Source organism: Podarcis pityusensis, assembly GCF_964106645.2.
Source record: "Podarcis pityusensis genome assembly, chromosome: 9".
Taxonomy (NCBI): Eukaryota; Metazoa; Chordata; class Lepidosauria; order Squamata; family Lacertidae; genus Podarcis; species Podarcis pityusensis.
The window spans coordinates 41143509-41168204 of record NC_138034.1 but is presented as its reverse complement, the minus strand read 5'-3'; the positions used below and the strand labels follow the sequence as shown (position 1 = coordinate 41168204).

Sequence of the window (24696 nt, the reverse complement as noted above, 5' to 3'; positions counted from 1 at the left end):
AACGGTTTTCAGAAAAAGGAAACAAACTTGCAAGACGTTTTCGTCTTGCGAAGCAAGCCCATAGGGAAATTTGTCTTGCGAAGCAACTCAAAAAACGAAAAACTCTTTCGTCCTGCGAGTTTTTCGTCTTGCGAGGCATTCATCTTGCGAGGTACCACTGTATTAAGGTGTGTTTGTAATACCTGTTGGTAAAACCATTTGGGAAATACTCTTTAAATTAGCTTTCCATTTTTTCCAGTGTATCTCTCAGCCACTCGGACAGCACAATTCTGCTCTGATATTTAATTACAGATACTTTTCTTCTACCCTATCTCATTAAAATCTGACCCCTTCTCCCTCACACCACCCCTTTCCATATACAAGACAGATATAACTAGACATCATACAAGTTAAACAAAAAGGAAATCAATATCCCTTTGAGGAGCACCAGGCTTTCATGATGGTAGGTAAGGCACATTAATAGCTGCTAGCTGATGATTTATCTTTTTTAGCACCATTTGAAGAAGAAAGGGGGAAAGCTAAGTTTATTCCAGAAATCCATCCTGTTTTCCTGGGTAGGTGGGGAGGAAGTTAAGTTATAAATAAAGCACTCACACTTCTACACACTTCATCTTGTTTGCTACACTTTTTGTATGCTGGAATCTCACACAACCTAGCACCAACACGGCAGCTCCCAAGTCTGTGCAAACACAGCCCCCCAATACCAGTTTTTATGATGAAATGAAGTATCTTCAAACGACAACCCTCACCTTTGTGATGTAATTTAGACTTCAGAGCTATCACTGCTGCTGTGCCGCGTGGTCACAGTTTCATTACTGCTGGAATAGCCAGTGCAGGAATTTGCTTTCCCATTAGTAGAACGTCCCTTTCTCTTCAATAGGAAGATGATAATCAAAACTGTGCTGATCAGAAGCAGCAGCCCAGCTGCACCTCCGACAATAGGTACAATCCTGTCTTCCATGTCGCTTCCAGTAATTTCCAGGACCGGCTTCTCATGTGGTTTACCTGGCGGGGACCAATCTTTCTGCTCAATAACAATTTTGTTAGACCGGTCAAGAGCTATGTGCTGGATGTTGGTGCCTCTATTTTTATCTGCACTGATATCTTGCGCAAGCGTAGGAGCATCCGAGATGGCTCTCCGACTGCGCCCAGAATGTGTAGCACCTGGGATTCCACTGGCTGAAGATAGAAAGTGATGGTACTCGACACTTCTCTTTCCAAGGCCTCTGTGGGCATTCTCACGTGACCGAACCATGTAGATAGTGTGGATGTACCATTCTCGACCTGCTGCTACCTGTTAAATTAAAAACACACATGACAACTTTAAGCAAAATTAAGTTGCTAAATGCCTCCTAATCTCTCTGGGGCTCAAGATTTCAAATATGACTGTCTCCCAGAGTACTGCTCCTGACATAAAAATAACATGACACTGCTATTTACAATGCTTTAACAACATAGTATGTAAACATAAAACATGTTTTGTATACAGTCCCTTGATTTAAGATGGAATGTTTACAATCTATTCCAGGAGGTATTTGAAGGTGAGGTTATGCATCCCTTGATCAATAACATTTAACTGTTTTATTTATTTAGTTCCACTGACATGAAAAAAGATTTCAACATTAATAGGTGTGGATTGATGGTGCCAAAAATTGTCTTTCATGTAAATTTATATGACAACAAAGAAAGCAAAAAACGTTTTTGACAAAATTCCCAGAACACGTTTTTAGAAAAATCACTGTTATGCATAAGGCTGCGTTTTGAAAAACTGCAGGAGTTTTGAAAAATACCTTGCTAGTTAGGAAGTTAGTTTCCAACATACAAAAGTTCTGGAACAATATTGCTCTCAGAGGTTACCTGGAATAGCGGAGTCGACAACATGCTAAATCCATCAGACCCTGGCTGCTTTACCAAAGGATAACCATCTATGTGATCAACAGCAAGTTTTGCATTGAAGGCCATATTTCCAAACACTTTTGCCTGGGTATCAGGCTGAGCTTTATCCTAGAAGACAAAGAAACCAACACTGATACATTATTACATTCAGGATTTAAAACTTCTTGTATTAAGACTCTGCTGTACTGTACTATGGTACATACCAGAATCTTGAATCTGTATAAGAGAGAAGGGGAGTCTGCTAGGCAACCGTATTCCTTGTTATCTGGACTGTACTTGGGGACATACCCGTCAGCCCCAGTGCACAAAAACACCTTCTCAATGTTACAGATGAAAGAATCTCCTAAATTCTGGACAGGATCCACCATGACACGACCATAGATTTCAGAGCCTAGAAATATTTTTAGAAAAAGTTATTTAGGAATACCATTGATACCCCTTACCTTCAAACGCAATCAGACCCCATAGGGCAGACAGTAGAAGAGTAATAATATACAATATAGAAATAATTAACATTAATTATTCTTGTTACAATAAATGTAATTAAAAACATACAATAAAATAAAATGTGTACTACTTTAAATAAAGTCCGGTATCCCAAAACACAGCATAAACAATTTTAATGCTCCAAAGATCTAAATATTTCTTAGAAGTTTTTTTGGGGGGGGAGAATGTTTTCCCCTGATACCTAAGACAGGCACCCTGTGAACATCTCTGGGAAAGCATTCCAGAGGTGAGGAGCCACCACAAAAAACACCTTTGCATGTCACCATCTGCTGCACTTCAGAAAGCAGAAGTACCTGGAGAGAAGTCTCAGATGAAAATGTGAACTGATAAAGGGGAAGGCAATCCAACAGAGATCTAGGTCCTCCGCTCCGTTTTTTAAAAGGCCAAAACATACCAGGTGCCAATGGAGTTGTTGCAAGGTAGGCTCTATTAATGTGACTTCCATTAGCAGGTGAGCCACAGTATTTTGAACTAGCTGCAAGTTATGAACCTTTGGCCCTTCAGCTGTTGCTGAACTGCAACTTCTACCACCTCTGACTATTGGCTACGCTTGCTGGGGTTGGGAGTTGACGTTAAGCAACATCTGAAGGGCCAAAGGTTCCTCACACCTTGTCTAGAAAGCATGGGTCACTGAGGTCAGAAACCAGGAACCCTTAAGTCTCTGTTGGTGCTGCAAGTATCCAGCTGAAACCACTGCATTTCTGATACCAAAGTTTGGGGCTTTTTTTTTATTAGTGAGAATGTTTGAATACATTCTTTTCATAACCTCTCCCCTGCACCCCGCCCCCAGTTGTTAACTGGACCATTTGCATCTCATAACTTCACCAAAATATTGCTCTTGCACAGAATTTGAATTAAGCATTCTGAGAATCTCTTATTTTGTACATACGCAAATTTTTAGGCTTCTTGTCAGCAAAGTTGGACTTTAAAATGTGCAAGTGATGTCTGCTAAAAAGAAACCAGAGCAGAAAAGGAAGTGGTGCTTCAAGAGACTACTTCTTGCCCCCCTGTCAAGCAGAATAAAATTGTTCATAATACAGTGGTACCTCTGGTTACATACTTAATTTGTTCTGGAGGTCCGTTCTTAACCTGAAACTGTTCTTAACCTGAAGCACCACTTTAGCTAATGGGGCCTTCCGCTGCCGCTGCGCCACCAGAGCACGATTTCTGTTCTCATCCTGAAGCAAAGTTCTTAACCCGAGGTACTATTTCTGGGTTAGCGGAGTCTGTAACCTGAAGCATATGTAACCTGAAGCATATGTAACCCGAGGTACCACTGTAAAGCAATTGTGCTCAATTTGCATGATGTACCCAATGGTGCTAACCTTACTTGGTTAGCAAAGTAACTTTGCAATCAGGGTGGTAGAATCAGGCTTTCACTTACTGTGCTCACTAATGTTAAAATGAATTTGCACAAGCTTATCTTGCTAAATGACTTCACATCAATCCTAGTTAAGCGTTCTCTCTGCATTTCTCAGAGATACAACCATCTTGTCAAGACTTGTTGAGTGCAACCCCACTTTTCCTCACCAGGGGGCAACCCATATCCAACCACGCAAGCCTAGGGGGTTCTGCATAATAGATGTTAATTAAGTACTGATCAAACAGATGGTTTTGTTTTCCTAGCAACAGTTAGGGTACGCAACGCATTATGAACACTATGAACCCTACTTTCTAATAGCAATTTCATTCAGGGACACTTTGTTCAATAACTTTCAAACTCAAGAAATTGTTCTTAAATACAACCACCCTTTAAAACACCCTTGAAGCCTAACCAGAGTTATTTTTCCTGGTAACTTTTATTAAAGCATCTTCTTCCTTCAAAATACACCTCCTTTTTCTATTCCCTTTTCACGTTCTCAACTATGAAATCATAGCATTAGTCAAAGGTGGAGAATAATATTAAGAAGAAAGAACATTAATTGATCCTAACAGGATGCTAAAGGTAGCATGCCAGCATCTATATGTAAAGACTAAAGCTATTTTTTTGCCTTCTGTGAATGCAACATCTGTTCCTTCTCCAAATCCCATGGAGCCATCAGATAGCCAGAGGTCCTTCTTTGACAACAGGAACATTTGGGTGTTTAGACTGAATTCAGCTGCTACCGGGTCACTGACCTATATAAAAAGAAAAAGAATCACTGTTTTGAAACTCAGCTATTAGTTTCTCAATTTCAGTTCTTTCTGATACTTGCTCAACATCAGCTTGCTTGCTTTAGCCCTTCAAATTTAAAACGACTAATTATACTGTTTTAAATGTGTATTTTATATTTAACTTTCTTTAGTAATTTTTCTTTTGAAATCTTTAATATATAGTATTTTAGTTTCCTGTTAATTATGTTGCTTTGGCTGTATACTTGAACTTAGTTGGTAATGTTTTGTTCTGGATTGTTTTGTCTGATGTGTTAATGTAGGCATAAGCCACTTTGAGATTTTTCTTCTTAAAAATATAAAGCGGTATAGAAATGAAAATAACAACAACAACAACACAACAACCTCTTTGCATAAGAGCAGAGTCTGTGCAAGTAGACTGAATCCATTAACCCATTTATTAGAAGAAACATACTTTAATCAGAAATTTTTATTCAAAATATAGTGCAGAAGTCTTGAAGACAACCATACTGAGTGAGACCAGTGGTCCACCTAGGCTTGTATTATCGATGCTGAACAGCAGTAGCTTCTGAAGACTCAGGCTAAGATCCTTCCCATCACTTCCTTACTTGATTCCTTTAACTGGTGATTTGGGCATTGATTCTGGGGCCTTCTGCATATAAACCACTACTAATGAATTATGCCCCTTTTCTTCCCATTCATTAGGCTCAGTATAGCTTTTAAATCTTGGCTGATCCCTCCCATCTTAATAGCACTTCCAGGAGAAGGATTTTGGGCCAAAAGCTCACAGACCACTAAAGGACTGTGCTAGTTTTGATGCTCAATGCAGCTGGTTAAAAATGAGAGACCAAGGACCAGCAAGACACCATCAGTGGTACAGTCCAAATCAGTTACTACAATGCAGCCCTCTTGTGCTAGCTAGTAGCTCTTCACTGAAGTGCCCTCTCTTCTACTTCAAGAGTGGAAAGGGACATGGAGCTGCTGCCCAAAGTGGTGGGCATGTCAAATGAGCTCTACTCTTTCCCTGTAACCATCCGCAATCCTTCCCAGCCAAGTGATATGGAGAAGATACAGGGAAACATAACACACAGATAAGTGTGCCTAAATTATGGGGAGTGAGGAAAAATAACTTGGCACAGGGCTGTGATTTTCAAAGGCAGGCTTGACTCAAGTGGGACATCAAATTCCACACCCAAGTTTAGCACTACAGTCAATGGCAAAGAAGCTTGGTTGTATCCAATAGCGGCTTAGTGCAAGAACCATGGCAAAATGGGGTCTCTTGTCTGGTGCTTTGGCAAAGTCACCATTGGATACAGCCCACTTTAAACACCTGTAAATTTAAACATTAATTCTGCTCCCCACTCTTCACCCCAAGTTGGTGGATTTTTAAATATTCAGGACTAGCTCTTCTAAGTCAGTGGAAAATAAAAAATACAGTATGTAAAACAAGTTCCGACTCTACTACTGATGAGCTGCACAAGCAAACAATTTAGTTCAGTTTAATTGCCAAGGGAGTGTGCATGATGTGCCAGATAAATGCAGTCAAAATACTTTGTTGAGAGCATTAAACACAAGAGAGGTTTTACCTGCTGGAACCTGATATCTAGATCAAAGGTGATTGGCTCCCGGGGGCTACAAATGACAGGCTGGGTATATTCTTGGCTGGGTGCAGCAATACAGGGGATAAGTTTCACAGTGTAAGTACCCGAATAGTCACGTACCTACAATAAGGGGTGCAAGATCAGAATATGAAGTTTTTGTTTAAAAGTGCTTTAGTTTAATACACACACACACACACACAACAGAAAGATACTGCATTTGTCAATGGACTTTTTAGCATAATACTGCTTCACTTGGCTGTTTAAATTCATCTGTCTTGGGCATCTACTTTTTAAGAATCATGGTGGGTGCTTCTGAGCAGAGCAGCAGCTGTTTCTATTCAGCAGCTGACTCACTGATTCTGACACCCACCCACATCACGCAACGCTTCTTGTTTTCCTACAATCCTAAAGTGCAGCCCCACTGAACTCAATGGGATGTACTTCTGAGCAAACATGTTTAGGGCTGGATATGCTTAGGATTCAAGAAAGGGCTTAAAAGATTGGTATTCATTTCTGTCCGCATGCAGAGCTGACAGGTATTTTATATTTTAATTAAGGTGAAACCATTATTATGGCTTTCCTTCTAGCAGTAAGAATCACAGGTGACTGAAGTTCTCATTCGAAACCAATGTTTCGAATATAAATCTTCCACGATCTCATCATTTATTTGCATTTCGCTTTTCTCCCCCAAAAGGAAGCCCAAAGTAGCTTACAACATAAAAAACCCCAAATGCAAAGGGCCCCATACCCCAAAAATCTGAAAATAAAAGAACTACAATAAGTCTATATGATAAACCTTAAATTCAATACTTAAGAAAACACCAGTTCAGTTAATAAAGAATAAAAAGAACTGATGGTTTTTTTTGGAATTGAGAAAATTTTACATTTAAGATTCCAAGAGGCACTATGTGAATTGGGCATAACTTTCTCCATAGTTTGTGCCCAGCAGGGGACACAGCAATGGTGTTGAATTTGGAGGAGTGATGCCCATACATGTAATTAGACATGAAGCTTGCTGGGTAGCAAAATGCTGGACAAAATACGCATATGTGTTGGTTTTGGAGAACACACAATCTATCAGCTTAACCAATCATAGAGTTGTAAGAACAATGTATTATGTAATAGCCACAAGCCTCCCCGCCCCCCTTGAAAGGTACTACAGAAAACTGCATTGTTGGCACTCACAGCAAAATCTGAGACAAATTTCCATTGCTGCATAGGCTGGTGGAAGGTTTGTTCACTTTGAGAAAGGCTGAGTGTAAATGTGAGGCCAGGGTGATCAGCAGACATCACCATTGATGACAAAGAAGTACCTGTCAAGGAAAAGGACACGTTTTTATGATGGAATGAATGTTGCCATCAAGCACACAGTGGCACACAAGGGCTCCTTATGATTTCTGAAAAAAAATATTTCACTTCTCTTTGATCACAAAAAAGCAAAACAAAATCTCCACCAAAAAGAATAAGGAGAATTATTAAGATTTATTGCATACCTAAGGTATAAAGCAAAAAGCTAATCTTACCTGGGTGGGACATCACAAATTGCCCTCTGAATCGAATCTCAGTCCTGAAGTAGACGACAAGCCGCCCTTCATCATTGATCTGCATGCTGGTTGGGTAGAGGGAGCCTAAATTCAAACAACCATTACCATTACTATATACAAAAAGGTATTAAAGCTTTGCCACTTGTAGCATTTGAGAATATCAGATGCTACGTACATCACAGTTTACTGTGATTTTCAGATTGTTTGATTTCAGTGGAATAACTATTTGCAAACATGGGGTACCAATCTCCTCTGGGCAAAATTTTCATGTTTCCCCACCGAAACAATATACTGGTACAATTTCTGGAGGCGCACACAGAGAGTGTTGAAGGTGATGAATAAATTATTTGTAATAATAATAAAAAGTAAAATGTACTCAACATTGTAAACCCAGGGGCAGGGGCTGCCATTATTGGTCTTTGTGAGCCAAGCTGAAAAGTGAGGTAAAAATGCTTCAATTAAATAAGAACTGAACAAAATCACCTTGGAGCTCAGCTTCTGGTGGGCTTCCTATGCCGTCCTTCCAAAGAATGGCAGTATCATACACAAAGGTGAGCTTGAGCTCAGACTGCAAGTCAAAGTGCTGCCATCCTCCAACAGCAGCCGGGGAATGGAAGACGTAGGAGACATACAGGGGCACTCGTAGAGTCACATATGACTGGACCAGATTTAACACCTGCAAAACACCATAGTATTTGGTTATGCTATGTTCAGATTGCATCCTGAGAAGTCAATTTCACAACCATTCTGGGAATGGTATTAAGTCTCATCCTCATTCCGTCCTGAGTTGCTAAGTTTGACAGATGTTCTGAGTGTGTGTATGTACATGTTGGCTCCTGAACAAACTTCACTGTCTTTGATTAGAAATCCACTTTGATGCTTTATGAATGAATTGCAGCTTGTGTTGAAGTGTGAGAGAACGAAGCACAGATCAAATCCAAGCCGGCAGGCAGGCAGGCAGGCAGGCAGGCAAACACTCTTGTTGGCTTCTGAGATGCAACCCTGGCAAAGAACACAAACACCCTGGAATTGACTTGACAGTCATCCCAAAGTGTAATCTGGAGTTACAGCTAAGTCCCTATTATAGGATTAAGTTGATACTAACAGTCTCACAATCGTTTGTGACCTCCAGTGCATTCCGGTCCAACTTTCTGGAAGTGAATGGGTAATGATTAAGCTCTTGTTCAGTGAAATGGTCATTTAAAGAAACAACAATGCAAATAGTTTGGGGAAGTTAAACTGAAGCTTGCTTCCTATTTCCCCTTTACTTAACTTTCAGCACTGATAACAAATCACATGGCAGTTAAGAAACGGGCCAGTCAAAAGTCCAGACATTAATAAATATATGCTATGACTTGCTCAGAATCCAAACAATAAGAAACACCCAGAAATGAAAGCAGTCCTTCAGCCTTTGATCAAAATTAAAATGCAACTCAAATCCTTACTGACTTGCCCAATCGATTATGCTGGATTCCCAACTTCTATCATCCCATGGAAGTTGGAGTTCAATAACATCTGGGCAGCCACAGATTTCCCAACCTTGATATGGCAGGTAAATGATCCTAATTTTATTTCAATCATTATCAACAAACATTTTAAGATGCTCTTGTCTAGCCTATTATGCTTACTGCATGCACAATGGTGTTAGAACAGTGACTCCTGACAGGTGGAAGACATCTTTAAGCCTCCATGGACCAACAGTCCAGGGTTCCCACCTGCATGACTGTTTCAACTAAGTTTTACTCAGAGTAAACCTAACTGAGCCAGGTCCATTCAATTCAAAAGGTGCATTCTGAATAAAATTTAGTTGAAACAATACTACTGTTGCTGCTTTTTATGACTAAACAGTTATTTTCTTTTATTGTTATGTTTTTCTTCTTGTTCTGCTATGACTACTATAAATAAAATAATGAATGGATAAATAATGTTAACCCATTCACTACAATGTGATATTTCATCTTCCTTGAACTTGCAATATAAAATCCCACGTTGCAGTGATACACTTACTGCAATGAATGTGCTGTCAACACAGGCATCTTTTACTTGTGTGTAAGCAGCACATAAATGGAAATCTTTGCTTCTCTCTCTGAAAGTGGCTCCACATGTATTTCATGGCAAAGGGGCTTTTGAAATTCAAGGGACAAGGGCTTATCATGTGGTGAAAAGGTTTATGTCCTTCACACAAAAATCCAATGTACACATATAGCATGCAACTTCTAGTGCCACACAGTTTAAAAGATGATCATGTATGCTCACTAACGAGCATCATGTTATGGTCCTACTGATTAACTTAATTGCATATGAAATAGAACGTGCCTGCCTCTGAGTCTGGGAATCCTTTGTGAAAGTCCAAGCCTTGTTGCTAGGCAGCTTCAAGCTACGAGATCCTAAACCCTTGTGTGTGTTCTCTAGAGGTGCTGCTGGAGGAGGGAGGCTGAGTTAATGAGCAGAGTCCAGATGGGGGTGGCTGGGCAGAGGTGACTAACAGAGAAGCATATGCATTTGGAAACAACCAACAGCTGAACTACATACAGAACTATTTTGCTACAACTGTCATGAATTTTAAAGAAGGGGCAGGGAAACCACTAGAAACCTTTGTGTGTGGTATGAGCAAACATGACCGCACAAGTGAGTTTTCGACACTCTTCATTTTGCTTTGCTTACAGTTTTACAGTAATAGTTGGTTTCAATACAAGATGCTGAGTTACCCATCAGCTTTTACTAATCAAGGGAATGTTGTAAAGATTTAAGTTGGGAATGAGTCAGCTTACAGATAGATGAGATCCATCATTCATTAGTTTTCACATGTGGGCTCTCTAGAAGACTGTGTCTGTATTTGTGCAAATCAGTATACCATTCCCTTGGCAGGAGCACACTGTGTGCCAGACCTCACTCTTGCCTGCCCAGCTAGTGACTGCGATGTCCATGTCACTGCAGTGCTGTTTATGCAGTGAGCTCCCATCCCACATCCATCTTGGTTACTGAGGTGAGCAGTGTTCATCATAAATCAAATAGTGTTTCTAATGAGGTCATGCAAAGTATTTGAGAGTCAAGGCACATGACTGCCATGCTGTTTGTGGCAGTTTCTTGGAGCCCAGCAAATGGGAATGTTAGACTTGTGTGGAAGAAGCAAAACCTATATTTGGCCACTATTCCTGTAAAGCAGTTCTGTGATAATTGGTAAATCAGGGAGGGGCCGTATCTCAATGGGCATGCACATTATCTGCATGCAAAAATCCCAGAAAGCTTCAACTTTCAGCATTTCCATTCAGGACTGACTCCAGAAGGTGGCAAAGTCAGGCATTTGCCTGGGCCCCAAGACCAGCAAAGGGCCTACAGTGGCAACATTTCAAGAGAACACAAATAGTCAAGAAGATCAGAAGTAACGTAAGAGAATTCTCAGCTTGCATTAACTCCTTTTACTAACTTAACTGCCCACCTCCACCCTCAGTAAATAAATCCTGGACCTGTCTCTGTCTCCAGATTTCAAATATTTTAGCTAGAAGAGTCGGAAAAGATCTCCATATGATGCACCAGAATGCTGCAGCTAGTAAGAGATGGATGGGCCAATGATGAACTCAATATAAGTTCGCTTCATGTGTTCATAGCAGGCTCTGTTCTGGATAAATGAGAACGAAACCTGTTTGGCATAAGAGGGCACAGCTGGCACAGGTGCAAGCTGAAAAAAGAAAACCAGACCAGCTACCACAAGCAGGTAGCTGTTTGTACCAGTTTTCAGCCAGGCTGTCATGTTGTACCTAATCTGAAGGTACCATAACAAGTATATGCACTCAATAAGTGTGCCTGTATAACCAGGATCAGAGTTAAGTGCTAAAGGCAATTCAGATTTAGCAAGCTCTGTATTAACCTGGGTGGGTTCCAGCAATCGCACTGACTTGTGGCTAACAGTAGAGAGTGGTTTAATAGAACAGATAAACAAGGAAGCTTGCAGCCACCAATGGAGTGGCATGGAAGTACAAGGTTCAAAATGTAACATCTTAGGCTTCTGTGTTTGCCAGGGAAGAGCAAGCCAGAGTAGCAGCAGGGGCTGCTGGGAATTACAGACACAAGACTCCATAATCTCATTACAATGCAAATTAAAATAAAATTGCTCCATTAGTCTCTGTAAAGTTACACTACGAGTGAAACTCGAACAGAATGAAATAAAAGAAATTGTAGGGAACAGAAAGCCCCTCACTTTTACAAAATGTTTCTAAATATTCATGGTGTGTTAAAAGGATTTGCTCCCAAAGCTCCTCTGAAATCTTGGCGTGGATCATTATGAGCTTGGCACCATCCTCCACTTTCACCCAAACTGACCTGGCAGTGGAGATGCCAAATACCGGCACCAGGGGGCTTCATTATACCTGACATGGCTGTGCTCCAGAAACCAGATTCCTTGGGAAATGTAGTTTCTTAGGGCACCTGAGTTTTAGGAACACTAAGAAAAGTATTTTTTCAAGAAGCCTTGATTTTCAATCTTGTGCAGCCCCATCCCCTGACTATTTCAGTGTGCCACAGAGATGTATTAGGAAATCCTCAATGACGACATTTTGCCAAGCAAATTAATTTCCAACGGCAGAGTCGCTATTTGGTGTTTAAACTCAACCTGTTATAAGATATGGACCATTAATAACAACACGGGTAGTACTGGATATGCATCAAGTATTGCACAGAAAAGCAAAACACAAGAAAGGAAACTATATCCCACTTCCACAAACCCGTTAAGTACAGTTATGAAGCAGATGCCAACATACCCTTCAGCTGCCATGTAGAACTCAATCATCGCCCCATGGCTTCCATAGAGAAGTGCTCAGTGGCAGAGCTTGCCCATTTAAATGAGTCAAGCAGCGAGGGTTGTAAAAGACCTCACCCACAATAGCCACCACCATCCGGAGTAGATAAATGGACAAATAAGGCTAGATAGGTGAATAGTTTGTCTTTGTATAAAGGCAGCTTCCCAAGTTCCCATGCTGCAAACTCAAGTGCATGCAACTGGGCATAATGCTAGCATTTTCTTTTCAGTTACATAGGCTTGCTTTTCATGCATGCAGCATACCTGACCATCTGTGCCAATGGAGCCACTGCAGTCGGTCAGCAGTTCTGACATGTCATAGTAGCTATTAAACTCCCACAGGCAGGCCTCCAGATTGAGGTTACGGTAGAAACGCAAGGTCTTGGCAGATCGCACAGCGCTGCTGTACTGGTAGGGTGAAGTTTCTCCAATCACTTCTGGGTTCTTGGTGTCCTCTGTGATGAATCCGTAAGTTGTCTCAATTTCGTTATAATCCAAGAGGTTTGAGCACTTGTGATTGCCTACACGAGTGCCATCTGGGCTAAGAGTCAGCTCAAAGTTGGACAAAGGCCTAGTTGATATAACTGGCAGCATCCCTGAAAATAGAAGAACATGCAAGAAGAGCCATATAAAGAAACCTATTTTCCACTGTGGACAAGCAGATGCCCATGAAAAGCCCACAAGCAGAGACAAAGCTGTTCTCCCGTTCTTCCCTAACAACTGGTACATTCAGGGGCAGGATAGCATCACAGCTAGTACCTTATCTCCATGAATTTTTAACCCATTTAAGTTGGTGGTCCCCATCCCATCTTGAGATGGTGAATCCAAGTGTTTAACTATTAGCTGTGTGAATAAGTACCTCCAGTCATGTGATTGTGATGACAGATAGTGCTACATCAGTGTAATTGTTCAGTATTAATCAAATGCACGTGTCTGCTACTTACCATCCATATGAGGCATTGTAACTGTTAATTTGATCAGGTTGGAATAGTCAGGATCATCAGGACCTGTGTAACGTATTCTGGCTGAGAAAGGTTCTGCTCCAACTGTTCCTGGTATACGGGGCTGACACAAGCCTACGTCGAAAAGGGCAAAAGGTTGATTAAAAACAAAGTGAGAGTAATTTTGCTTTGTCTTTCCTTGGAAGAACCAAATTTAAAAATGCTGATACTTTAAAAACACATGTAATCTTATGGTTGACATAATATACTCTTGATTTGATTGTGAAGCCAACACTATTGAGCACAGCCCCAGTTTACTTGAGTAGTAGCAGCAGCAGGGCTCCTTTTTGTTCCATGCAGCAACCCCCCCCCCATTCAATAGGACAGGAACCAGTATGGGATGAAGCTTTCCTCTACCTCCACAGGAAAGACAGCAGCTATAATATGCATCACAGAAGCATTGGATTGGCGCCATCTTGGTCTCTCATTCACAGGAACTGCTGTATGGACTGAGATTGCCCTTTTATTTCACTTCCTGATGATGAAACTAAGTTATATTGGGCCTGTGCCTGCTCCCCACCTACCCACAGGTATGATCCATATACTCATCCATATATGATTAGAACATCCAGTACCAGCAGGCTGCAGAGCAGACACATGAAAGCAGAGCTCTCCTTGCTTAGATTATGGAACTTGCCTACTTTATAGTTTCAGCTGCAAGATGTAAGGAAACCCTTGGTGGAAGTGCAAAATATGATAACAGGACAAAATACATGATGGGCTACAACCAAGGTTTGCCCTCTGGTTTACAGCTTGTAGTTCAGCAGGGGAAATGAAACATGAGCCAGGGGTTGGATGACATGCTCAGTCAAACCATGGCTTGGCTCAGCACATCGGCAAAACAGCCATAACATCCCTGTGTGCAAAGTCACTGATTTCCATAGCCTTTCCACCCATTTTATTAAGGTGAAAGCACTACAAGAAGCTGGCATATACTATACAACTTTGCAGAGAATGAGAACCTCAGGACTGGATCTGAATGTGGCCCCCCAAGCTTCTCTATCTGGCCCCCAAACTTTCCCCAGGATAGACCCCCTCCCCAACCACATCTCCTATATCCCGTGCTTCACATCTGCTGTGTGTGTCCTTGAACTATGAAAAAGCCATTTGAAACAAACATCTATTTCAGCTTCACGAAAGCTACTTGATTTTACTTCATTCATGAAGACTTTCCGCTTCCTTACCTTCTCCTCTGTTTATTGTGTAAATTGGGCTCAGTAATTCTAAACCCACATCTCCATTGGCATTGACAGCACGTGCTGCACACTGGACCCTCGAACCAGCCTGGAAATATATGGAGTCCAAGGCAATGGACTTGGTGTTGGTGAAGAAAGTGTTGGAGTCCACTTCTCGCATGGGACTGGTAACCCCATCACTGCCACTTGGAGCGCTGACAAGCCAGCGATACAAGGTCAACGTGTCATTGATGTTTTCAGCAGCACAAATAGATCCAGTCTTGTCATAATCTGAATATTTGGGGTTGCATGCCTGAAGTTAAATAGAAACATACAATGAATCCACTGAGTTATATCTAAACTTGCTCCAGGAAAGTAAATAATTCAGATCAAATTCTAAGTAAAATGTATTTTTCCTCATGTTGCATTAGTATTTAACAAGTTCATTTTTTTTCTTGCTACTGGTTTCATCACCATAGATGCTGCATTTTAATTTCATAATAATTGAGGAATTGAATCTTAATGTATGTGGCATATAAAATTACAATCTGATACTGTGGAAAGCCTTCAGTTTATCACAGCTCAGATGCCTCCCAGGCACTTGGAAGGAAAAGAAAGCTGTATCATATAATATATGTAAATCATACCATGCATTAGTTAAAGTCAGAAAAAAGGCAGGAACTGAAGTTCATTTCTTCTTGTGCTTTCATCCAATTGTGAGCCAGGGCTTGAAAGTTTAATAAGAAACAGAAAACTAAGAACCTGGATAGGATACAACCTCTATGGTCGGCTCATTGAGTGGTACTGAGCATCTTACTATCTCTTTACATCAGTTCCCTATCTGTGAAATGGGAGTAAAAGTGACTCATCTCACAGGCATGCAAAATAAAGATCATAATATGCTCTGAAAACTAAAACGCTAAAACTAATACTGCTATAAAACGCCAAATATCAGTTCTCGAGAAATGAGGTGTGTAATTCTAAGTACTGAAATTGAATGCATGCCTTAAGCCTCCAGGAGAGCTAAGGAGATCATAGAATCACAGAGTCATAGAACTGTAGAGTTGGAAGGGATCCCGAGTGCCATCTAGTCCAACCCCCTGCAATGCAGGAATCTCAACTGAAGCATCCATGACAGATGGCCATCCAACCTCTGCCTAAAAACCTCCAAGGAAGAAGAGGCCACCACCTCCCAAGGAGGTCCGTGCCACTGTTTTACACATCTAAAAAGCGTTCACTTCCCAGCTAGTAGCAGACCTTTAGAAAATATAATCTGGAGAAGAGCTGGCAGAGCAGAGCATACCGTTACACACACAACAGGGTAGCCAGTTGGAGGCTGGGGGTTTCCTTTGCTTTTAGCAGTGTCGTCATACAGCAAGAGAGACACAACCTGGGGCACAGCTGGGAAAGTCACATCTGCCACACTGTCCATTTCTTCAATGTACACAATAGCTTTGTTCATCTGAAAGGAAAGGCAGAAAAGAAGGTTCCATCTGCAAGGGGACTGAAAAGCATGCTGCTTCTACTGTAAACGTTATACTGCAACCTTTGCAAGATGGAGCAGAAACATTCCTTTCCACTGGAGTAAGGAAACATTTGGATCCACTCTTTGTCTGTTACAAGATATCTTTTTTTTAAAATGCACTAAGCTAACTCATAGAGGATACAATTTCCAAAACTTCTAAAAAAACAAACGAACAGCCAGATGACTTCAGGTGGCTGTTTGTACGTGAAAGTAGTTCTGCCACGAAACAGATAATGTTTGAGCACAGATTAGGCACATAATAAAAATAGGTATTTTTCATTGAGAGTTCAACTAGGTACGATTAGATTGTATTTGAACACATTTCTCAAATAGCACCTAGGGGGGAGGATTTTAAATTATGTAAAAGGGAGAAGGATGAAACTTCCTTCAGTGTCACAGTTCTGTTTAGATTTGAGGTCCTGCCTATCTGATACCAAAGTTTTTTTTTAAAAAAAAGCAGGAGACATGATCCTAGGCTTCCAGTCTAGTTTGGTCCTCAAAATTGGCATCTAAGGAAGTCAAAGAACAGCGACACTTTTATTTGTTGCTGTTTCTGAATCATCATGATCAAAAGCAATTGTGTCCACAACTAACCAAAAATAACCTAGTTCTTACCTGTGTCTCAGCTACCATATTCTCATCTGGTTTCAAGTGCACTGTGAATGCTTCACGCATTTCTCTCACTCCATCATACAAAACTTCAACCTCAACAAAGTGCTCTGTTTCTCCTTCTTTGAATTCAATATCTGAAATGAAGATATATTATAGAAAGAACTAAACTTTCCCTTTCCGGTCATCAGCAGTTAGGCTAGGTTCCAAAAGGCAACAGTCTTGGCTCCTCACACACCATGTCAAACTCATGTTGGGCACCTGGCTGGCAGAAAACCAACTGCTAAAAACCAAGCAAAATACCTAGTACTAGTACGAATAGTCTAGGGGTGCTCATTGTTGTCAATGGAGGTTAGCAGTGGCTGAAGGCACCCTTTCTCAGTTTTGGCTGTTGTGCCAGATTCCAGACAGGGATCAGATGACCACAGGGATCCATGCACTGGTAACTTAAGAATTGGACTGTTGTAATACACACTGTGTAGGGCTGCCCTTAAGGTTGATCTGGAAGCTTTAGCTCATGGGTAGGCAAACTAAGGCCCAATCGCCTTCTAAATCCGGCCTGCGGACGGTCCGGGAATCAGCGTGTTTTTACATGAGTAGAATGTGTGTTTTTATTTAAAATGCCTCTCTGGGTTATTTGTGGGGCATTGGAATTCATTCATCCCCCCCCCAAAAAAAAATATAGTCCGCCCACAAGGTCTGAGGGACAGTGGACCGGCCCCCTGCTGAACAAGTTTGCTGACCCCTGCTTTAGCTTGTGTAAAATGCAGCAGTTGGGTTGCTAACAGGAGCAGCCTACTCTGATTATGAAACATCTCTGCTAAATAAGCAGCACTAAATGCCAATTTGCTACTAAGTCAAGCTGAAGTGTCTGTTGCTGACTTAAAAAAAACACTTAATCTGGTCAGTGGAGGAAATACCTGCACTCATAGCTACTGAAATTCTCAGGGCGATACCACAGCCTGTGGAATTACCTCTGGTGGTGACCAACGGAAGAGAAGGCCTTAGCTGTTGTGCACTCAGCTGTATTTTAATCTGTACTCAATTGAGCTAATTTATAATGTGTTTTTACTGGTTTAAAATTATAATCTGCATTCATATGAAAGGTGGTGTGTGGGTGTGGGTGTGTAAGTAAATAGCATTTACTGCAATTTTTCTAAGATTCAGAGGAAGGTCTCACCATCAGACATTGGATTATAGTCTTCTCCAGAGGTAGCTGAACCATCTTTAGTATGGATTCTCACAATGGAAACTTTGGAGCTGTCCCCCCCACGCAAGACTGGAATCTTTACAACTGCAATCTCCCCAGGTTCTTGAGGTTCTTGAATGCTGTATTTGATTTCGGAGAACTTAATCACTGGTTCTGCAAGAGAACTGAAAAACATCACTCTCTCCTATTTAATAATGTTATTTACACATAGGCAGAATTCTCTGAAGGACACATGCAGGATTGTATCCTTAGTGCTTATAGCGTGTCTCTGGCGATGAACAACAAAAAATGGGCACATAAAGCCATCAAACCACACCAGAAAAGGAAAGAAAAGCAATGAGCTGTCAGTCAGGACAGCAGCAAAGAACACGGAAATAAAATTAATTCACCTATACATCCTGCACCCCCTTTTCATTTTCTTGTTTTATCTTGTTTTAGCTATTGGATTAAGCTTTCTTTACATTTTAAAATCACCAATATTCACTTGGGGGAGTGTATGGGTATGGTTTTTTAGTAACATGATATTTTTTCAACAAAAATTGATTGTACTGCTGGGAACAATGCTATTTTTACACAAGCAATATGAGAAAATAAACTAATGCTTTGTTCCATTTAATCCCACACCTTTGATCTCACAATGTGTAATGAGTACAAAGTGGCTCATAAACTCACTGTCTTCTTCATCTTTAATCTTCACCAGAGTTTCTTTTTGTTCCCCAACGGAGGCACCAAATGTTGAAGTGCTTTTAGGTGTTCCAAGCACCAGTCTGAACTCTTCCTCCTCTTCATAGATGGCATCATCTTCAAGGACCACCACACACGGCTTCTCAATCTCTCCTGCAGGAGGCAAAACACCAGGTTAGTTGACATAAATATTTTGGGTAGCACCTACAATCTAACTCCACTTTCCAAATTAAATATATGCTGGGTTGTCTCCAATGCTGTGCAAGAAAAAGTCAGCTCACACCATAGAACATTATCTTCCCCTCTTCTGATGCTGGTGTGTGTGTGTGAATATTGAACATTAAGGACTACAGTAGAGGGGGAATTACCCAGAATGCAATTCACTGGCTTCACATTGCAGTCTCCCTTTGAAGATCCTTTGAACCTTAAAAAATGATTTAATAGTTGTATGTTAATTTCCCAACAACAAAACTGAGCTGAATGTTTAATCTGAAGCAAGCACAACTGAATTCAATGGGATTTATTCCCTGGTATGTGCATGTATAGGATTGCAGACTTAGCGAGGGGTTTTGTGTGTGTGTAACATGTCACTAACACAACAGCAGTGCTTTAGTAGTGGATTTATATTGGGCCACATAATTTTGCTTTCCTGGTTGTTCTGTGATGCTTCCTCATTGCTGTCACATTACTGGCATCTGGAGGAGTGCTCTTGCAGTACAGCACAAAGCAGTGCAGTGCAGGACAAAGCAATAACATTTGTAGTATAGGTTGCAGTTTTTCATCAGGAAGCTACAGAACATGCACCAACTGGAACTTGAAACTTTTGCAACTGCAAATATCACTGAAAGAAGGATTTTGTCTGATTGCCCTGGTACAGATACTGTCACGAATGCACAATAAAAAAAGGAAGCCTGGAACAACCCTTAGTTGCTACAAACTTTTGTCAGTTATAAATAAAAACAAGCCCTTTCATGATAAATTTTGAAAATGCAATAGCTTCCTTGCAAGGGAAACTCTTGCTTTCTAAGGATGAGACCTTACCTGGGAGGAAGACCACTACAGAGTCATCAGTGTTTGGTCTCTCTTCATAGTCCATCATAACCTGGGCAGAGCCTTGGCGGGTGTAGCAGCGGACTGTAGATTTATGATTAACATCACCACTACGGTAAATTATAGCTGCCAGTTGCCCATCTTTTTCATTCACTGTGTACACAGGTTCCTTGAACTGGACTTTGGGTACTAGTGAGGAGGAAAGCATTCCAGCATCACAAGTTAGTCTTTTATATCTCGCTATGATCACCATATGATTCAGATTCATATGGGGCCATTTTGTTGGGTGTAGTGAAGGGTTAACCTTCTGTTAAACCCATCTGGAACTCACAGCCTGCTTCCCCGGTGGCAACTCTGTGAGTGAGAACACACCTAGATCTTTCATGGACTTCATCTCTTTGTCCATTGCCCTGTGCCACTTGCCTGCTTCTTCCTCAGGTAAACTCTGAATATCCTCGAAGGATTCAGGTTCACATCTTGCAGAACCTATCCAGACGCCTGAAGCGTCGTACCGATCAGGAGGCCTCCTTGTCCTCGCTGATCTCCTCAGTGTGACTCCTGGTGACCCTGCCGCTTCACTGGGTCCAGCTAAGTCATCCTCAACTTCAGCGTCTTCCCCCTCTGACCTGCTGCGCCTCTTGGGCCTCACAGCTGGTCCAGCAGGTGAAGAAGGCTCACTCTTTGGCTCAAACTTGACACATTTCATGGTAATTCATCACCTTTGTCTTACATTCATACTGGGGAAAAGTTAAAATGTTAAGTTCATATCAACAGTTACACAGGATTATTGATGTGCATATGCATGTGCATAACATAATTAGGTGTGTGTGTGCTGGGAGCACGAACATGGAAACCGCAGGAGTTCCTATGCATGTTTACTGGGAAGTAAGCCACACTGTGTTCAATGGGACTTCACAAATGTGTTTGGTATTGCAGCCACAAACAATTTTCCCCTTAGTGAATATTCTAGGCAATTGAAAGGTTGTAGAATCTATAGCACTTACAATCAGTGATGGTATCATTGATGAAAATGGTGGTTTTGCTTGGTTCCCCAAGCACTGCATTCATGGGCATTCGGAGAACAAGTTCAAACTTTTCTGGTCCCTCAAGGACAGGCTGTCCTAAATCATCCAAGATGGTCACACGGAAAGTCTGCATATTTACACCAGGTACAAAATCCAGGTTTCGGCTGATGCCAACGTAATCAACTCCAGCTACATAAGAAGCAAGAGGGACTATTTAGAATCACATCCATTAAATTTTACAACTGTCTGATTAAATTAATATTTATTTTATTCATAGAATTATAGAATTGTAGAGTTGGAAGGGATTCTGAGGGCCACCTAGTCCAACTCCCTGCTTTGCAGGAACCTTAACTAAATCATGCATGACAGGGGACCACCCAACATCTGCTTAAAAAGGTACAAGGAGAGTCCATCACTTCTTGTGGATGTCTGTTCCACTGTCAAATAGCTCCTACCATCAGAAAAGTCTTCCTGATGTTTCGTTAGAATCTCCTTTCTTGTAACTTGGAAGCCATTGATTCGGGTCTTACCCTCCAGAGCTGGAGAAAACAAGCTTGCTCCATCTTCCATCTTTAGTTATTTGAAGACAGCCATGATATCTCCCCAGTCTCCTCTTTCCGAGGCTAAGCATAGCCAACTCCCTCAACAGTTCTTCATAGGGCTTGGTTCTAAGTGCTCATAGACCAGCCGTTTCATTATCTGTTCTAGGACATTTCCTGGAATCAATGTTAAGCTGACTGGTCGGTCACCTGAGTCTTACCTGAGTCTTCTTTCACCCTGCTTTTGAAGATGGGGATAACATTTGCCTGCCTCCACCATTACATTTATTTTTAGTAAATCAGATTTTTGTCTTATTATTATTCTTAGGTTAGTTGGATTAAACCAATTAAATTCCTCAGTTGCACTCTAAAAATAAAAATATTAAGTTCTCTTATAGTTTTGCCCATAATTCCACACTCTGGAATCACAGTGTCTGAAGGAAATTGTGGGCAATGAAAATGCATGCTGAGATTTTCCTGGGAAAATCTGCATATGTCTGAATAATGCCGACAAAGGTCTGTATAGTTAAAGCCATGGTTTTTCCAGTAGTGATGTATGGAAGTGAGAGCTGGACCATAAAGAAGGCTGATCGCCGAAGAATTGATGCTTTTGAATTGTGGTGCTGGAAGAGACTCTTGAGAGTCCCATGGACCGCAAGAAGATCAAACGTATCCATTCTTAAGGAAATCAGTCCTGAGTGCTCACTGGAAGGACAGATCGTGAAGCTGAGGCTCCAATACTTTGGCCACCTCATGAGAAGAGAAGACTCCCTGGAAAAGACCCTGATGTTGGGAAAGATTGAGGGCACAAGGAGAAGGGGACGACAGAGGACGAGATGGTTGGAGAGTGTTCTCGAAGTTACAAACATGAGTCTGACCAAACTGCGGGAGGCAGTGGAAGACAGGAGTGCCTGGCGTGCTCTGGTCCATGGGGTCACGAAGAGTCGGTCACGACTAAACGACTAAACCACAACAAATTTAATGAAAATGTGTGCTGAGATTTTCCTGGGAAAATATGCATATGTCTGAATAATGCACAGTGCAAACGTATCTGGACTTAAAGATGACATCTGCACAGGGCAGAGATCAATGTTGAGATACAGCACATTAGTAATGCCTCTTGGAAAAATTAATTCACCTTCTGCAGATAATGGTTCTGTTTTCCTGGAGCGCACAGTGACAGTGGCTGCTTTAGACAGGTCAGTTCCAGTTCTCCAAACGCGAACTTCGATGTGGCCAGCACTCTCAGCCACATGATATTCTGTGTCACCAAAGTAAAAAGCAGGTTCTAGAAGCAGAACATAAAAAGGAGAAAAGAGGTAAGAGCTCATCAATTTCCCAAAAGATAGTGATCAGGTAACAAACCTGTAACTTGCAAACAAATGAATCAACAGGGCAATCCTTTTAGGGAAATCTCTTGTAAGTAAAATGAGTTAGAACTAAACAACCAAAGGAACAAAATGATTTTTTTAAAAATGATTTTTGGCAATTAACAAAAATTGTTGCCAAAATAGAGTCCTTTATTTACTATACACATGGTATTATTCTTCATTCCTCAAAGTGAAAGACTTGCCTTTTATCAGGGTGAATCCCAAAAGTTACAAATCAGGTCAGGGAAAAGGCCAGAGTGAAAATGGGCTTAAGTAGTCACCCCATTGTTTAGTGTAAGAGATCAAACATCACAAGACTGACTGAAACTAGCCCTAATTTAGCAGCTCAGCAAATTAATTAGCTGGGCAGGTGGATGGGGAATGTCTTCGTTTCCAATTAAAAGCAATTTCATTATACTTTGTCTAACACAGTGAATATAGCAGCCTTTGGACTTAGTTTTTAAATTGATATTCTGCTTAGTTCCAATGCGGTCCTCAAGGCAGCTCCTCTATCTTCATACAGACAACAATTGCGTCAGTCCTGCTTGAGGATGCTTACTTTGGTTTTCCTAGCCTGAAGCACTCTAAAAACCTTTAAAATTGATTTAACTGGTGATCAGGTATTTAAAAAGGAAGTATATATTTTGTAGGCAACAACAGCTCTGAAGTACTGGCCCAGTCACCCACAGAGAGTGTGTCTGGAAACAGTACTCTCTGTAAAGTCATACATTCACTTTTCATCTCACTCTGCTATGATTGCCTGGCTCGCACCTCAATATTTAGGCACATTTATGTACAAAGAGGGGATATATCCAGGGGTGGCAGCAGGGGAGACAAGACTGTGGACAAACCCACAGATACTGGATAACTGCAGGAGATGGAACGTCTCTTAGCCTAACCGTTTGCACAACACAGCACTTCGCCATAGGCAGCTGGTTCAGCTATAAGCTGACCACCCAGGAGGCAATAATGGCAAAGAATGCCAAGCCAGCTCCTCACCAATTGGAGTTCGCTTGTCAGTAGATACTTAAATAAAACATGGGGAGGGGACACTTTCTCCAAACTTAGGGTGCTTCTTGACAGGAGATGAATATTACAAATGGGAGATGTCACCAATTATAACAGGCGACAGGCTTACTTTAAACTTAATTGGATTTTCTGAAGAAAGCATAAATCTGGATTAAATGGGGGTGGGAATACAGGCTAGCACTTTGCTGCTGATTTTGTGTGTATGATGATAAAAAACACAGCTCTAACCCCACAATAAACATACGTCTGGAAGCACACATAGTTAAATGTTTATAAACCTGATTCCATGGTTGATGCTTATACTCTTTACAGATCCAATAGATGCTCTTCCAGGCACAGTGATAATATTGGCTAGGCGGTAACAGCTGCCCAGACTAGAACCAGCAGCTTTCATAGAATCAAAGAGCTAGAAGGGACCCTGAGGGCCCTTTGATCCAACCCCCTGCAATGCAGGTATCTTTTGCCCAACACGGGGTTCAAACCCACCACCCTGAGATTGAGAGCCTCATGCTCTACCAAGTGAGCTATCCACAGGGCTCTGTGCAGATGCCCCGTGTAGTGAGCTGTCAGGTCCAGGACCTGAGTAACTTGACCCCACCCATCCAAGCTCAACATTGCACTCTCTTTGTTTGGACAGGGACCTTCCCTGAGCATCAAGGTCTTCCTGGTGTCCCCCACCAAACCCTGCATTCCTTGTCTCTGACTGCTGGCATTGTTCCTGAGATCCAATTCCTAGCTTGGTCGCTCAGGTCTGACATCGGTCAGTTCTTGGCTTCTGGATCACCTCTGACAACTACCGTATTTTTTGCTCTATAAGACTCACTCCCCCCCCTAAAAAGTAAGGGGGAATGTGTGTGCTTCTTATGGAGCGAATGCAGGCTGCGCAGCTATCCCAGAAGCCAAAACAGCAAGAGGGATTGCTGCTTTCACTGCGCAGTGATCCCTCTTGCTGTTCTGGCTTCTGAGATTCAGAATATTTTTTTTTCTTGTTTTCCTCCTCTAAAAAGTAGGTGCATCTTGTGGT

At 41.5% G+C, this 24696-nt stretch overlaps 1 protein-coding gene across 2 annotated transcripts in view; it reads right to left on the bottom strand.

The window, feature by feature from the left end:
* Window positions 1-247: 247 nt before the first annotated feature.
* The window catches only part of FREM3 (FRAS1 related extracellular matrix 3), an 89597-nt gene continuing 65148 nt past the window's right edge, over window positions 248-24696 (bottom strand). The window contains exons 7-24 of one of the 2 annotated variants that reach the window (XM_081021856.1): window positions 22412-22561; window positions 20714-20923; window positions 19701-19898; window positions 18648-18812; window positions 17946-18128; window positions 16772-16902; window positions 15935-16093; window positions 14641-14944; window positions 13400-13531; window positions 12720-13051; window positions 8144-8336; window positions 7640-7744; window positions 7302-7429; window positions 6102-6236; window positions 4395-4521; window positions 2100-2287; window positions 1858-2004; window positions 248-1294 (exon numbers count right to left, since the gene is read on the bottom strand). In XM_081021856.1, coding sequence (XP_080877982.1) covers window positions 764-1294; window positions 1858-2004; window positions 2100-2287; window positions 4395-4521; window positions 6102-6236; window positions 7302-7429; window positions 7640-7744; window positions 8144-8336; window positions 12720-13051; window positions 13400-13531; window positions 14641-14944; window positions 15935-16093; window positions 16772-16902; window positions 17946-18128; window positions 18648-18812; window positions 19701-19898; window positions 20714-20923; window positions 22412-22561 — 3518 coding nt within the window. In that variant the 3' untranslated portion in view covers window positions 248-763. Of the gene's footprint in view, window positions 1295-1857; window positions 2005-2099; window positions 2288-4394; window positions 4522-6101; window positions 6237-7301; window positions 7430-7639; window positions 7745-8143; window positions 8337-12719; window positions 13052-13399; window positions 13532-14640; window positions 14945-15934; window positions 16094-16771; window positions 16903-17945; window positions 18140-18647; window positions 18813-19700; window positions 19899-20713; window positions 20924-22411; window positions 22562-24696 lie in introns of those variants that run through there. The other variant, XM_081021857.1, reaches the window with a different exon arrangement.